Source organism: Musca domestica, unplaced genomic scaffold (assembly GCF_030504385.1).
Source record: "Musca domestica strain aabys unplaced genomic scaffold, Musca_domestica.polishedcontigs.V.1.1 32, whole genome shotgun sequence".
NCBI lineage: Eukaryota > Metazoa > Arthropoda > Insecta > Diptera > Muscidae > Musca > Musca domestica.
In genome coordinates, this window is record NW_026712311.1 from 10,544,754 (window position 1) to 10,560,550 (window position 15,797).

Sequence of the window (15,797 nt, forward strand, 5' to 3'; positions counted from 1 at the left end):
ACAAACATACATGCATACAGACGAAGAGACTAATACAACAACATCCCACCCGGCAACAATTGCAGTTGGTGGTCGCGGCCATTGACGACGACCCAATACACTTTAAGAGGCAGCAGCAACAGCAATGGGAGGACAGACACCAACATTAAATGATGAGGGAGTGCACTGATGCTGCTGCTGATGATGATGGTGGTGGTGGCGAGCGAGCGAGCGAGGGCAATGCTGGTGGTGGTACTTATCGTGCCATTTCTTGTGGCGGTGGGGTGTAATATGAGTAAAATTATGCAAATGCAACAAATTGTGGAAAGAAAAAAGATTTGTTGAATAAAAACGGTCGAGGAACCACCAAACAATACTTCTCCCGGGTACTATGAGTGGAAGACGGGCAAAGAGGGGGCGGCGGTGGTTTCTTCATTGGAATGGTGGTTTTTACTTCTTACGTTTTCTTTAGACGTTGCTTAGCCGCTGGGCACTCCAAGAGCTGAGCACAGTGTTGCGATACATGAGAATTTGATTTTTAGCTTTAGAAGGCAAACAAAGCATTTATATTTCAAATGTCGCGGTGCAATAGACAATGTCGAATTACTATCCTTTGCATTATCAGTAAGCTAAAAAATAATTGGTTACTTCTATACAATTTACAAGACCAAATAACCTATTCTTATCTTACCCAGTAATGAGTAGCGGCAGCACACGAAGCTGGTCGAATAACAAAAAATAATAAAACACTAAGAGTTCTCTCACACTCATACAATTCTTGGCGCATGGCGCGAACAATTTCATATCAGAATATTGGAAGCTCAGCTCCATTATCGGAAAAAAAAACAAATCGAAGTAAAATTAAGTTCTATAAATAGGAAACCCCTTTTTGAATATATTTAGTGGCTCTTAGCTATTTTTGAAGCGAAGCAGAAATATTCGTTGATTGCTTTAATCCGGAAAAATTTATAAAAATTAGAAAAATGTACTTCGGATCCTGATTAGAGCAGGAACTTCAATGGTATGTAAATTACAGCCTCAATGTGGTACGTAATTCACCCACGCATTCCAGCAAATTATAGCTTTTTTAGATCATAAATTTGTTTTTGGAACTCGCGACACTGTGACGAAGTTTTTTTTTATTAAATTCAAACATTTGACGCTTTAAGATCGTTGTGGTAGATATAATTGACGACATGTTGTCTCACGATCGTGCTAAAGCGATTTAAAGCCCCTTATTGCCGCAGTATTTCACTCACACACACTCACAAATTGATCACGAGTACATTGGTCAGACTGTGGATAGACTACTCCCGGGTACTGGCAACGCCATAGGAAAATTTAATGCTGCCACTCTGTGGCAGATCAGTTTCAAGCGGAAAATTATCTTTGACTGTTTGACTCGATCTGTGTTAATATGCCACAGATTCGTTTAGAGTCGTCGATGTCTTGGCTGAATTTGAAGACCCAACCGGCGAGAGCTACGCATGCGCATAATAACAAATGAGGGCTTTAATAAAAATGTGACAGCTGCAATTAAATGCTTAGATTTTTCGGCCATCAACATCAATTGGCAGGAAAATTCTCACAGTTCCATACAATATGGCATTAATCGTCAGTGATCTTCGGTCAGGGAAACTGAAATTGCAGTTGGCTTAACTGGCAGCGACCAGTAGCAGCGATCAATTTGCACAACACTTGCGCAAACGGACAGACAGCTTCTGCTGTCCTACATTCGAATAAATTTTTATTAATGAATTTGCTGTGCAGTTTGTTGTCGCCTTATTTTGCTTTGTTTATGAGCTTTTAAATGTCAGCATTATGGGTTTTCATAATTGTTGGTGCTGGGTTAATTTGCTTGGTGCGCCATATAACCAACAAATTAGCAGTTTTTTTGATATTATCCCATGCGGAAGCTCGCCACCCCTTTTTCGCATCTCAGCAAGTCATTGGCAAGAATTGAGTTATAATTGGTTGGGAAATGTGTCAAACGTTATTCGTCTATGTCATTAATTATATAATTTCAAGGGAGAGGATCCAGTAGGAAGTTATGTAATGAGTGGGAATTTGGCAAAAATTAAAAAAATATATATATATATTATTATATTTCGATGATAGTTGCTGATTTCGTTAACTAGCCAGTCCAAAACTAATCAATTTTTTATACGACTTTTAAGAAAATAACCTTACATGATGTTCTAATACGTTATGTCGACTGCAGAGAAGATTCTTATATTGAGGGCGGTTAACATCTAAAAGACACCCAGGGTGCCTTCGAAAGGAAATCAATATTTGTGATTAACATTTTAGTGATCTTAACTTTGCTGTGATCCTATTTTTGTTGAAGCAAAATCTTATTTCCAGTAGCTGCTTCATAAATAAGCAATAACACATATTTAGTCAGCATTTGAAAATAAACAAAAGTTCACGTTTTTGCTAAGTTCGCGTGATAAAAGCTGCACAGGCCTTACGAGCATGCAGTAGGACCCCCAGAGGAGTCAAACCTTTTTTAATTAAAAAAACAACATTTCTAAGTTAGCAATTCATAATGTGGCCAAGTGAATACAGAAACCGATGTTTGGACATCACCGGAATTGTAGGAGTTCTCGCCCATTGCTTGTACAATGTTTATTATTGCTGAAGGGATAGTGTTTGTACGATTTCTGCAACCGTATGAATGACCACCAACACAGTTCTCGGGAATTGCAGAAACTTACTTCTTCTGCTCCATAACACATTCCTAAATGACCGCAAGAATTTTGTAATTACGAGCGAGTGAATTGTTTTGTTTGTTCGGGCAAAGTGTCGGCATTAACATAAATAAATTATGCAACTGATTGCGATTTGTGTTGCGAGCAAAAAAAAAAATGAAAATTAAACACATATCTTAATGAAGAACAGTAGCCGAAAAGAAGTCCATGCGATTCTTGTTTACAAATCAGCAAACAGCGCAAAAGGGGAAAAGTGCTAAAAAATGCATGGACGGCGATATTTAAAGAACATGAAAATAATTAAAACATTTTTAATAATAGACGACTATGTGTTACTTGTTGTTCGATTCCATCAACATGTTGAAGATATTTGAGTCGCATACCCATTACAAGGTAATGTAAACAAACAACCTTTTTAGGGTATTGATTTAAAATAATAGGTAATTTTTCAAAAAAATTAAAAAAAAGCCTATTTTCCTCATTACAGAATTATTAGGGTTAATTAATTTTAAGTCCTTCGATATGCACTCCTCAACAATCATCTTTGGTACCAGATATAAACAGCAAGTTCAGAAATGTGTTTAATATCCCATATATATAACTTTATCCAATTTCAGGCAAAAACCCTGAATTTTTGCACATCCAACCGAATTAAATCTAGAAGCAACAGAAGAAATTGTTTTATCCGATATAGAGTTTAAATCCCGTAATATGCGTAATATGCATTCCACAACAATGATCGTTGGCACCAGATATCAGATACAGCTCAGAAATAAGTCCTAAAATTTTGTCAAAGTCGGTTCAGATTTGAATATAGCTCCAACATATAACTTTATTCGATTTCAGGATTATGGCTATTAAGTTTGGAGGGTATATTAAGTTTGTCATTCCGCTTGTAACTCATCGAAATAATTCGTTTAGAGCCAACAAAGTGTATTCTTGATCAGCGTACTAAGTCGATTTAGCCCTATATTCGGTATTTAAAGTTTATATACCTCCTGTGGCAGAACTTTATCTTTATAGATCCTTAGTCCCCATATAATTGTACTTTCCGATTTTTGGAATTTTGACTATTATAGCCACATTTTCAATCGGAATATTTTAAAATTTGGTATTTAGAGTTTATAATATGTCCTTCCTTCAGTGGCAGAACATTGCCTATATGAGCCAACGTTTTCCTATAGCGCTCATATAAAGGTCCTTTCCGATATTCGGTGCTTTGACGACTTAAGCCACATTTTCTAACGGAATTACCTAAAATTCCGTTTATGGATTCCGTAATGGGTTCTCCTTAGTCAAAGTTTTTCTTTAGCCCCTTTCCTCTAATATCGGTATTTTTATGACTGAAGCCAATTTTTTACAGAATTGCTTAAAATGTATATTGGATGTTCCTAACAAAATAAGCGACGCATACCCCTCGAAAACTTTAATTAATGTATAAACATTTCTCCGAAATTCGATTTCTCAAATCAACGAAAATGAACAAAAAAATCTTATGGTAAATATTACTACGGAATGTCAAACTTATATTCACAGGTTTCAAAAAAAAATCTGTAGGCCTTAGTATTTTCGCTACACTCTACACTACACTTTATTGGAGACCATGAGTTGCCTTTTTGGCTATTCTGGCGATTTATTCACTTGTAGTTCGTACCTTCTCAAAGTAATTAAATAAATTAAATTGTGACGATATTAATTTAAAATGTAGCATCATCAACTGTTGGACAATTTAATAAACTTTGGCGATGAAATAATAAAAAATACCTGAAGCCGTTTCTGTGGGCGGAGCTTCCATTCATCTAGCAAATGACACAGAAAGAGAAGCCCATACAACATGCCATCTCTATCTGTGCGCAATGGTAAGATTGCTAATTGTTATGTGTGTGAGTTGGCCATATAAACCGGATTGAGTGAAACACTCCGCAAGCAATCACTCGCTGATAGCTCGACATTTCCGAGGCCAACCACAGCAATGCGAATGGTGGTGTGTGAGTGAGCGAGCGAGCAATGAGTGAGTGGAATACAACGTTTTCTTGGTGTTAGGTTGGCGTTGTGTTGGTCTGACTTAGGATGTTTGAGTTGATTGCAGGAAGTCAGTTTTCTCGAGAGTCTCTAACCGCACCAAACGCCAAGCGCATCGGGAAGACAAATTATTGAAATAAAAAAACAACAATTAAACAACAAAACGAGAAAACTTTTACAAAACAAGAGTAATATTATTAATTATTTAAATTGAAATTTAAAAATTGAAAAAAACACGAAATGCAAAGTGGAAATTAAAGAGCCATTCTAAATGTTAAAACACCGACGGCAATATAAAAATCAGTTCTTAGTTATTTTCAAGCAATTATCGTGAATTGTAAGTCTCATTGAATTTTTAATAAAACAAAAAAGTAAAAAAATCCAACAACTATTGCTCCTCCAAGACAAGGGGAGAGAAACGATTCAAAAATCAAATCAGTCATTGCTTAAGAAAAAATAATTGCGTGCTTTAAGAAAATATGGTGACCATAATGCCATATAGCTACTCAGCTCCCAGATGTGGATTAATAGATAAAATGATTGAACCGAAGGTATACTAAATATTCAACAAATTCATTACTAACTAAATTAAAACCCACCATGAAACCATAGAATAATAAAATGTAGGTCATAACAAAAACGAAAAATCGGAGGGGAACTAAAACGGAGCTTTGAGAAGAATATCAATGTCAATATCAGATCTTTGTATGAACATATATTTACCATATGTCATTTTACATATTTATTAAAATGTTATTAAATATGTAATATGGTATGTTAGTGTTATTGAAATAGGTGACCCGTCTCACATTCGAAGTACATTGAAAATAATCGGATGTTCATGATTATCTATCGAAGTTATCCGCCATGGATTACTTATAAATGCAGGTTTTATTATTTCTCGGACTCGTCCATGCAACTAAGCAATACCCATATAATCTTCTAAATTTCAATATAATCTATTAATTTAAAGGCCAGTCAGTGAATTGACGAAGATCTATTCCATAAGGTATTTTCCATCAACCAAATAAAGTTGTAAATCAAACGACGCTAAAAAAAATTATTTATCATAACCAGTTTTCAATACTATTCAAAATTCCATATTATTTAAAACTCATAAAAATCTGAATAACAATACGAGTTTTATGTCGTTTTAATATCTAATTAGTACTAATTAGTCTCGGAATTTAAATACCAGCTCAATTGCAGAGTACCAAAATCAAAAATAAATAAAATAAAATGTTCAATCTAACGGAAGGAGCTATTATACACACTCCCATGATAGTCGCCTGGTTGATGTGTCTTCCTTTGCCCGTTAGGGTATGGGCATATTATTATAGAAATATAGTTTATTTGGGTTTATTCCTGCAAAGATAGATAAACATTAAAAAGACATTCCAATTGGCAGGAAAGACTACATTTTGCAATCCAGGGTCTCGATGTCCTAGACATGTTATGTGAATTCAACAAGATAAACACATTTAATGTTGACAAACAATTTCGACATATTAAGGTCTGTTGAAGATTAGAAGAGTATACATTTTGCTGTCAAAAATCGATCCTGAAAGACAGATTTTTCAATTCCAATTGAATTATATGAGAAAGTTAGAGACGAATTGAGTCAACTTTTACTACCGTCGGTCCATTAAATATCTGCCTTTCAGATGTCAGTGATTCTGAACAACGATAGTCCGAAATTAGCCTTGCTCAATAATGGGAGCTATGCCGTCTGTCCAATTTTGCTTATTATTCTCTCTTATGGACTGGTGTGCTCGAACCCATTGTTGATCCTAAATGAGACTTTAGAGGTTCAGCTATATCGAAGCTGCTTCATTCGTATTTGGATAGGAATGCAACACTTCAAAAAAAAAAAAAAAAAAAGAAAAAGAAAGTAAATAAATACGCTCTGAGCAAAAAGTTTTCAATACGCCCACAACGCTTATTAAATCACACATTCCTGGGGTTTATTTTTTTTCTCTTGCTAACTTTATATGAAAAGGTTCATGTTTTATCGCTTGCCCCCAATACAGAGATGATTTTTTTGCAATTCTGGTATATTTTGAACACATATACACTTATTACTTTTAATATGTGCTTAGTTATTGCCATAAAAAATTAAAAGTGTACTAAGCACTTCTTGAATAAAAATATTTCTTGAAATTGCAAAATTCCATATCACCCAAGTGAGCATTTGTCATTACTTTTCCTGCTCGGTATCATTGTGACTTGGCTTAGCATCAACAAATATTCAAAGCTTTCCTTTATTTGCCATCGGCAATCCAATTATTTTGAGTGTGATGAAAGATATCGCAAGGTATTTCATTAGTCTTCAGATTTTCTTTCTGCCAGCGATCTGTTGACAGCGTTGTGGTGGTAGTCTGGGGGCACAACTGTTCCACACAACAACACAAAAACAAACAGACAGTTTGTTCTGAATCGCAATTTTACAAATTAACGGCCCTAGACCCGGATACCCGCCGCCAACGACCCGCAACACTGCCGCGTGTTGACAAATTTTCACCAAAACAAAAGCAAATTAATCATTTGCTTTAATGAATGGCCGTGATCTGTTTGCACTGATAGCCCAGAAATGCAAATGCGAAACCCTCAGACTTCAAATCTGCTTAAGATTGCGATCGCAGGCGGCAGCAGCAGGCGTAAGCAAGAAATCTTGAAGGTTCTTAATTTTTGGCACTTCATAAGTCATTTTAATGGAAAACAAATTGTGAAACCGGGGACGTAGTATTCACTCATATTCCGCTGCTACCCCACCTCCTCCAAACCCTACCTCCGACCCAAAGAAAGCATTTGTATAATGACAACAAAATAATAAAAATCAATAACTTGTTAATGATAATTAATGAGGAGTATAAGAACAACAAACAAACACACACTCACTCGCCCTCTCTCTCTCTCTCCCTTTTTAATGATGAACAATAACAAATCAAATTATTGTTTAATAATTTATCTCCAATGAAAATCTGTACACTAAATAACAGAAGAAGACTAAGAAGATGACAAAGAAAAGGTGTAATAAGTAGTGAGTGGTTGGGGGGCAAGGGCGAGGGCGAGGGGCACAGGCATGAGGCATAGAACACCAAGAAATGTAAGATAAAGATCTGTCAACCAAGTCTGTGTGAGGCTGTAAAACCGAATGTGTCCCAGCAAAGAAAGGCTTGCATGGCTTTTTGGAGGCTCTTTAAGGGTTAAACAGGTATTCAAATTCAGTCGTCCATGTATCTTTTCGTTCGTATCTGAGAAGACTCGTTGGTGATCATTCTGATGACCATAATGATGCTGGTGTTTCTTGTGGTTGTTGTTGTTGTTGTTGCTGGTATGGTCGTTCGCTTGTTCCATGCCCGTAGCCGTAGCCGTAGCAGTAGATTGCAGGTTTTCCTTGTTTTAGTTGCTGTTGTTGTTCTCCTTTATATATTTTAATGTTTTGTTTGGCGACTTGTGCCATAAATTAGTTGACAGTTTTGTTGCTGGCTGGCTGTTTGTTTCAACTCCAAGAAAAAAAAGAAAGATGAAGAAGACAAAAAACACACACACGCAGAGGGGACAAACGGTTAACTGTTGTTGTGGGTCCACACTCGTTGGCAGTCTGGGGGATTCCGGTGTCTACCACATACTGGCCAACATCATAAACACTGGCCACTTAACAGATCGTGATCTTCATCATCAGCAGAACACATAGCCGAACGTCGGCTCGATTCGGCTGTTCAGCTTCATTGCGCATTTCAACTGAATAATTTTTGGTGTTACTTTTTTTATTATTAATTTTAATTGTTGTTGAGATAACAACAGCCAGCCAGCTAAGTCAGCCAGCCGTGTCAACCAGGCATAGAGAGTTTAATATTCATGTGCTCGAGAAAATTATTTGTTTTTTTTGTTCTCATAAGCAAAAAATTTGTAGTTTATAATGGTTTTCCCATCAAAATGTTTTGCTTTTTTGAAAATTCTGCAAAATTTCGTTTGGGTATGTAAAAAGTGTTTACAAACATAATCGCATTTATGTTTGGCAATGCTAATGAAGGCGACACCTTTTTAACGGCTGACTGTTCCCGGAATGCTGACTCGAATGTTTTGTTGACATTTTTGTTCTCTTCTAGCCTAGCGCCTCATGGCCGGCTGAAAACGCAAGCTTGCATGGGAATGTAGCCAGTTGTGGCCTAAAGAACTGCAACAACGTCGTAAGCATATGTCTGAGTGTGTGTGTGTTTATTTATGCTTATTAAGTCATTCCTGGTTGTGTTTAGGCCTCATTAAACCCGGTTTAATTAAAAAAATCTCACCCACAATATTTATATTTAGCAACATAAAATGGTTAAATTTGCATGGCTTATGGTTATGTACCTCGATCGGTCACACAGTCTACCATAGCGAGTTGCTTCTAAAATAAGTGTGATTCCATTATAAAGCCGTTTTGAAGTCTTGATATGTATTGTTGATATTTCAAACCCAACAAATCATTATTTGCTAAATTATTTCGGTGTTCTGCTGTCGTCTTGCCATTCTCGACTGACTACAGCAAGAACCTAACAACACACAACATGAAACGTCAAAATGCACGCTTCACGTATTCGTTTGCATGGTCATGCAAAATAATTTATAGAGTATTGAAATGTGTCACTGAAATATGTTTAAATTTCTCTAAATACCCTTTATTCTCGCTGGCTTGCTGGGCAGTGCGCTCCTTGCGTAAAATGTGGCCAGTCCACACGCACGCACGCTAAACGAAGGAGCGCGCCTGCATGAAACGTCATGTTGGCAGACACGCAAAAATACTCCTGGTATTTAATGTCACAGCCATACTGCATTCTTTGAAATGTTTCTGTTTGTTTTTATTTTGTTCTTCTCTGTAGGTTATACGAAGCCAGTGGAACTTAGAACTGACCAAGTTTTTTTCCGTTTTTTTTCTCATTCCAGGTTAAACGTCCCAAAACAGAGCCCACAGACACAAATGATAGAAATCGGTAAGTCAACATCATATGAATATTATTCTCTTATTTAAGATGAGAATTGCACTTTAATTTTCGAAAAAAAAAAATCATATTATGGACCAATATTGCAATAGAATATTTCATCTATGTATTGTCCCCAATTTTCCCGCAACTGCCGGCTGATAGGGCAATTTTTTACATAACCAATCAGCCATAGAACCAAAGGATAACAAAAGGTGTCATATTTTAAGACAAGTCTCACAACAAGGGCGTGTGATTTCGGGACATGTATCATTGAAAGGACAAACATAAATGTAAAAGTATATTCAAAGAATATTCCCTTTCCACCAAATGTGGAAGCCAAATTACAGAGGTACAGACACAGGAAAGACGAACACCGTCAGATACAACAATTTGTCATTAATTCAAAACAAAAAAAATCTTGAAAACATTTTCCTGTGGGCGTTGTATGCTCTGCTCCTTAATCCCTTAAGTAGGGACGCATCGTTTATCCTCATTATGAATTATGGAATGTGGGACATCTTCTAATGCCTCGAAAAAAAAGTAATAACAGAAAAATAATGAATTGGGAAAGGGGATATGCGAGTGTTAAAACTCTTAGCGATTGCACTTTCCTTTGACACATATTTCGAAAACCTAAAATAACTGAAATGGACAACTATAGTTTGTCACCTCGTTGTCTGCCACATGTCCTTCACATTCCCAGAAATACAGGCATGTGTTTTTCACTGCGAAGGAAAATGACGAATATGACATTTGCAAGTAAACAGTGGGTCCTGCAGCTGTGACATTTGAGACTTAATCCTAAATACAAGTTTTGTCACTTTAAATAATCTTAGAACGATTGCAAAAAATTGATTTTAAAATAAAATATTTTTACAACTATTTAACAAAGTTGTAATCAAAAATGGGTTTTATATGACATTTATTAACAATCCAAAAAATAAAGGATTTTTCCCCATTTGACTAGCAAACATTTGTTTACCACATGTTTTGGATTCTACGGAAACTACTTTTCGTTTTTTGAAATTGTCGCAAACACTTTGTAATTATTTTTTCTTCTTTTTTCAAACCATTTCAAAGAGGTCGTTAAAAACCAAACACATTACAAATTGTCGACCAAACGGGAAAAAAGAACACTTGACGAGATCAATACAAAAATCGATTTCGAGTGAGCACATGCGCAAACAGCTTAGCAGTCATTAAAAGTGTCCCTTGCCTCCTCTTGTGGTATATGCCACAGTGAGCGGCAGTGTGCGTGCGTTTCTATCCAACCACTTGACTTTTGAATTCATATGTTGGCCGGGCGAACGTGAAATGTATTTATTTTTAATTTGTTTCTTTTATATTTTTTCCAAAAAAAGAGAGAGGCACTCATAAAAATCATTATTTTGTCGTAAACATCTGAAATGCCAATTGACGATTTATGGCATTTCAATGTCCATAAAATAAATCCTTGTTTTTTTTTTTTTTTGAATAGAACCAATAATCAATTTCTTTCTTTCTTTTTTTCAGACTCTGTACGACGGCTCAAACCTCGCTTACGACGCAGCAGTCCGCCTCTGCCGCTCATTTGCAACATTTGCAAGGTCCATTGGGGAGCTCTCAAGCCGGCTCTCCGTTAATATCTAGTGGCTCCTCTTTGCTTGCTTCAACCGGCCAATGTAGTCCTCTCTCATTGCCACCACAAACCCAACCGCTGCAACCTACCATAACCTCGTTGGCCTCACTCTCAAATTATCATCACGCTCACACATCGCATTCACCACACCATCATCAGCAGCATCAACAACAACAGCAGCCGCACCATCAACAGCCACAATCATCATCAGCTTCATCCCTGAGTGCGAGTAGCTGTAGCCTGACCGCTAATAATCTGCCATCTCTTTCCAACGCCTCAGCGTCTCAATTTGCCCACACGGCAGGCAGCAGTAGTTTCTCAACATATCAACAGCATGCAGTAAATGCATCCGTATCTGCTGCATCCACAACAACAAATGACAATTCCACCACGCTCTCCTCGTCCAATTCCACCTCGGCACCAGTGAATGCGCTGAGCAGTAGTAGCAGTGGCATGTCACACTGGCTAAATGCTGAACATCAGTCTGCAACACAACTGGCTTCGGTCAAGTCAGAGAGTCGCTCGCCCGGCATAACGAATCCAAATCAAACGACGCCACAGCAGCATTTGCAATCATCCTCGAACTCCACCGAAGTATCTGGTCTTAGCGGTCACTTGGAATCGAATGGTAATAACGGAAATCATCCCAACTCGGTATCGAATTTATATAGTTGTTCTGCTGCGGTGAACTCCTCAGCGGGATTGGTTGGTCTCGATTCGCCCAGCAACACACTGAGCTCCTCTTCGATGGCAGCCGTGAATTCGACTGCAGCAGCCGCCGCCGCAGCTGTTGCCTATGACACCAAGCATGATTACTACAATTATTACAATAGTATGCAACAGTATACACCGCCATTCTATTCCACCTACGGTACACCCTATACGACAGCGGCGAGGACAGCTCCGAAAATCGAACCTTCATCGCCCTACCTGACATCGACATATGCCTCCAGCAATAACAACTCGGCTCAGCTTTATCCTACAGCCTATGGCTACAATAACTTTGCCCAATTCGGAACGGCCGCAGCCCAGCAGGATTACTCGTCGTATTACAACGATCAGTATGGCAACTACTACAATCCTGCAAACTATTCACCCTATGCAGTTAGTTCGCCCAGTTCCAGTGCCAGTCATGGGTTCCATGTGGCGGCCTCCAATTTATCGGAAAGTCCAACCGATACCCACTCCACCACTCCGGTCTTGCACAACACCCATTCGCCGCACTCTCCGCTACCCATTTCGCCCAACAATAATATGGCATCAGCCGGCAACAGCACCTCAAGCAATGCGGCGACGTCATTACCAAAAACTACACCCACTGGCAAGACGGGACGGTCTAGAGGACGTCGCCACCAGCAACCTAGTCCAACGCGCAGCTGTACCTCCGATACGCCAAACAGTGAAGCTGTCAAGCCACCGGAGAGAGTTTTCATTTGGGACCTAGACGAGACCATTATCATTTTCCACACACTGCTGTCGGGTTCCTTTGCCAGCCGATATACCAAAGATCACAGCGCCCTAATGACGATAGCTTTTCGCATGGAGGAGATGGTCTTCAACTTGGCCGACACCCATTTCTTTTTCAACGAAATCGAGGAGTGCGACCAGGTCCACATCGATGATGTTTCATCGGATGACAACGGTCAGGATCTGAGTACATATAACTTTGCTACAGACGGTTTTCACACTGGAGCTCCACCCGGCGCTCCTCCAAATATGTGTTTGCCCACAGGTGTGAGAGGCGGTGTAGATTGGATGCGCAAGTTGGCTTTTAGATACAGGAAGATCAAGGAGATATACAACACCTACAGGGGAAAGTAAGTATCAGAAAGAAAAGAAGAATTTATTGTTTGGTTTTTCCAACAGAGAAATTAATTATTTGTGTTTCTGTTTTTGCTTTCAGTGTTGGCGGTCTATTGGGTCCTGCCAAGAGAGATGCTTGGCTACAAATTCGCCAGGACATAGAAATGGCTACCGACAATTGGGCTTCATTGGCTACCAAATGTCTGAATATGATAGCTCAACGTGAGAACTGTATCAATGTCCTGGTAACCTCCACACAACTGGCACCAGCGCTGGCGAAAGTTCTCCTCTTCGGTCTGGGAGGCATTTTCAATATCGAAAACATTTACAGTGCCCATAAAATAGGTAGGTTTTGAATTGAACACAAATTTTGGGAATAGATATTAATGAAATCCTTTTCACCCGTTTCAGGTCAGGAAACTTGTTATGAGCGCATTGTGACGCGTTTCGGACGCAAAAGTACCTATGTTGTTGTGGGCGATGGTGCCGAGGAGGAGTCCGCTGCCAAGGCAATGAATTTTCCGTTCTGGCGGATATCATCGCAAAGTGATATTAGAGCTTTATACACAGCACTGGATATGGGTTTCTTATGAAAATCTTTCTGAAAAATCAAAGTGCTTGTTAGGGCAACACTGTAAATTATACGAAAAGAGAAAAAAAAACAACAAAAAAAGATAGTTAAACGTAAGAATGAAACTTCTTCTGAAAAACGCACTAATTTTCAAAGACTTAAAAACAAAACAAAAACTGTACAAAATTCTTACACTAACTTTTGAAAATGTAGTATTTTTTTTTAAATATAATTATAAATTATTTATTAAATTGCCTAAGTTTTACACACACACACATGCATACGTAGATTATGAAAAGAAATAGATGTAAGCACAAAATAATTTAATTATTTTGTTTGTAACAGCGGCGTTGCACATATTAAAAATACGATTACGATTAGTTCAGTTCGTCTTCTTTACTTCTGTATAATGTTTGTATATTATTTTATTTTATTATTTTTATAATTATGACATTTTAATTATAAATCGAAGATACACAACTTCAATGCGATTGTTCTGTAAAAGCAAGCACACATTTGTTTTTTTTTTGTATTTTTTTATCGAATAAGTAGATGTATTTTAACTGTATTTTGAATTAGTATTAAATGTTAGTGAGTAGCAAAAACAAAAGAGAAAAACAAACCGAAAACTGAAAATGTGTTGTAATACACGATGACGCCAACAACAAAAATAAATATAATTATTATTATTATAAATTATTTAGTTAAAAATGTATTATGCAAAATATTGAAATGCAAAAAAAGATGAACAAATATAAAAAAGCAAACAAAACAAAAAAGAAAGTAAATATAAAAAACCTTAAAATAAATTTCAAGTAATCAAATAAAAACTTGCACTATTATAATGAATGGAATAATGTGTATTTATTAACAAACGCCCCAAATGATATGGGGATGGGAAATACTCTAAGCTAAATCGAAACTGTTCAAGACATGGGAAGAGAAATAAAGGTTGGAAATAAATGATGAATATATCGCTAATTTCATCAATGGGTGTCGCAACTCATAAAAATCTAGATTTGCAGAAACCCCCTTTTAATATTTCGATGAAAAATTCCATATTGAATTAAAACGATGGTAGTTTATAAAATATTTCAGAATATATAACCCCAAAAAAAAAACATATCTTGAATTTTATAAGAGTTTTTTTTTGATATAAACATAAATTAGGCCACAAAATGAGGTAGAACATGGAATACAATTCTGCATAAATAGCTCAGAAGTACGTTTTTTGAGTTATGACAAATCTTGAATAAATTAGGAGGATTCTCACGAAATAAAAACAAAAAATTTATCCGAAAAAATTTGTACATGTAATTTTCAAAGACCGATCTGTATTTTTACGCATATTTGATACTACAACTATGACAAAAAAAAATCTAATTTATATCAAGCAAAATTTTTCTTCTGGACAAGTTCGGGTCAAAAAACCATCAATTTGAATTTTTTTTAACTCGTCAAGTGATTAAAAATAGTAAAATATGATCCAAAGCTATAAAACAACAAGGTAAAAAGTATCAGTCGGTTTTGCCGCCAGATGTATACCTTCAGCATATGTCAGCTTATTCAAATATATGTTGACATGAATTATGATTATTCCGAATATTGGTTTTTATGAGGGGTTGCAGAAGGGATGGGCAAATATTGTCCATTACAAGGATTGGACTATGTGATCATTTTTGGAAAATGTTAAAATGTGCATGGGACGCCAAATATAATTGACCTAATCACCAAAATCGCTTTAATCACCAAAATACCGAAACTATGGAGATACCATTATATGGGGGCCATACCAAAACGTGGGCCTACAATACCAAAAGTCCTGCAGATATAATACACATTTGAGTAAAATGTTATCAACCTACTTCATTTCGTTCGGAAGCTAGAGTTATTTCTATAGACGGGCGGTTATCGCTAAATCGAAATTGAATTTTATGGTGATCAAGAATATATACAATTTGTGTGGCCTAAAATGTATATTGCGAGGTGTTACAAACGGAATGACAAATTTAATATACCCTCCATACTATTGTGAAGGGTATAAACATAAATATGTTTACATCAGATCTGTGGTTGTTTCTTTCGATTTATATATACCAAGTTTGAAAAGAATCGATGACTTGTTT

The 15,797-nt window shown here is 36.9% G+C and overlaps 1 protein-coding gene across 2 annotated transcripts in view; it reads left to right on the top strand.

Moving 5' to 3' along the window:
• The window catches only part of LOC101894691 (developmental protein eyes absent), a 40,786-nt gene extending 26,266 nt beyond the window's left edge, over window positions 1-14,520 (top strand). The window contains exons 1-5 of one of the 2 annotated variants that reach the window (XM_011291975.3): window positions 4,796-5,263; window positions 9,642-9,688; window positions 11,192-13,114; window positions 13,201-13,445; window positions 13,512-14,520. In XM_011291975.3, coding sequence (XP_011290277.2) covers window positions 5,192-5,263; window positions 9,642-9,688; window positions 11,192-13,114; window positions 13,201-13,445; window positions 13,512-13,693 — 2,469 coding nt within the window. In that variant the 5' untranslated portion in view covers window positions 4,796-5,191 and the 3' untranslated portion in view covers window positions 13,694-14,520. Of the gene's footprint in view, window positions 1-4,795; window positions 5,264-9,641; window positions 9,689-11,191; window positions 13,115-13,200; window positions 13,446-13,511 lie in introns of those variants that run through there. The other variant, XM_005178014.4, reaches the window with a different exon arrangement.
• Window positions 14,521-15,797: the final 1,277 nt, after the last annotated feature.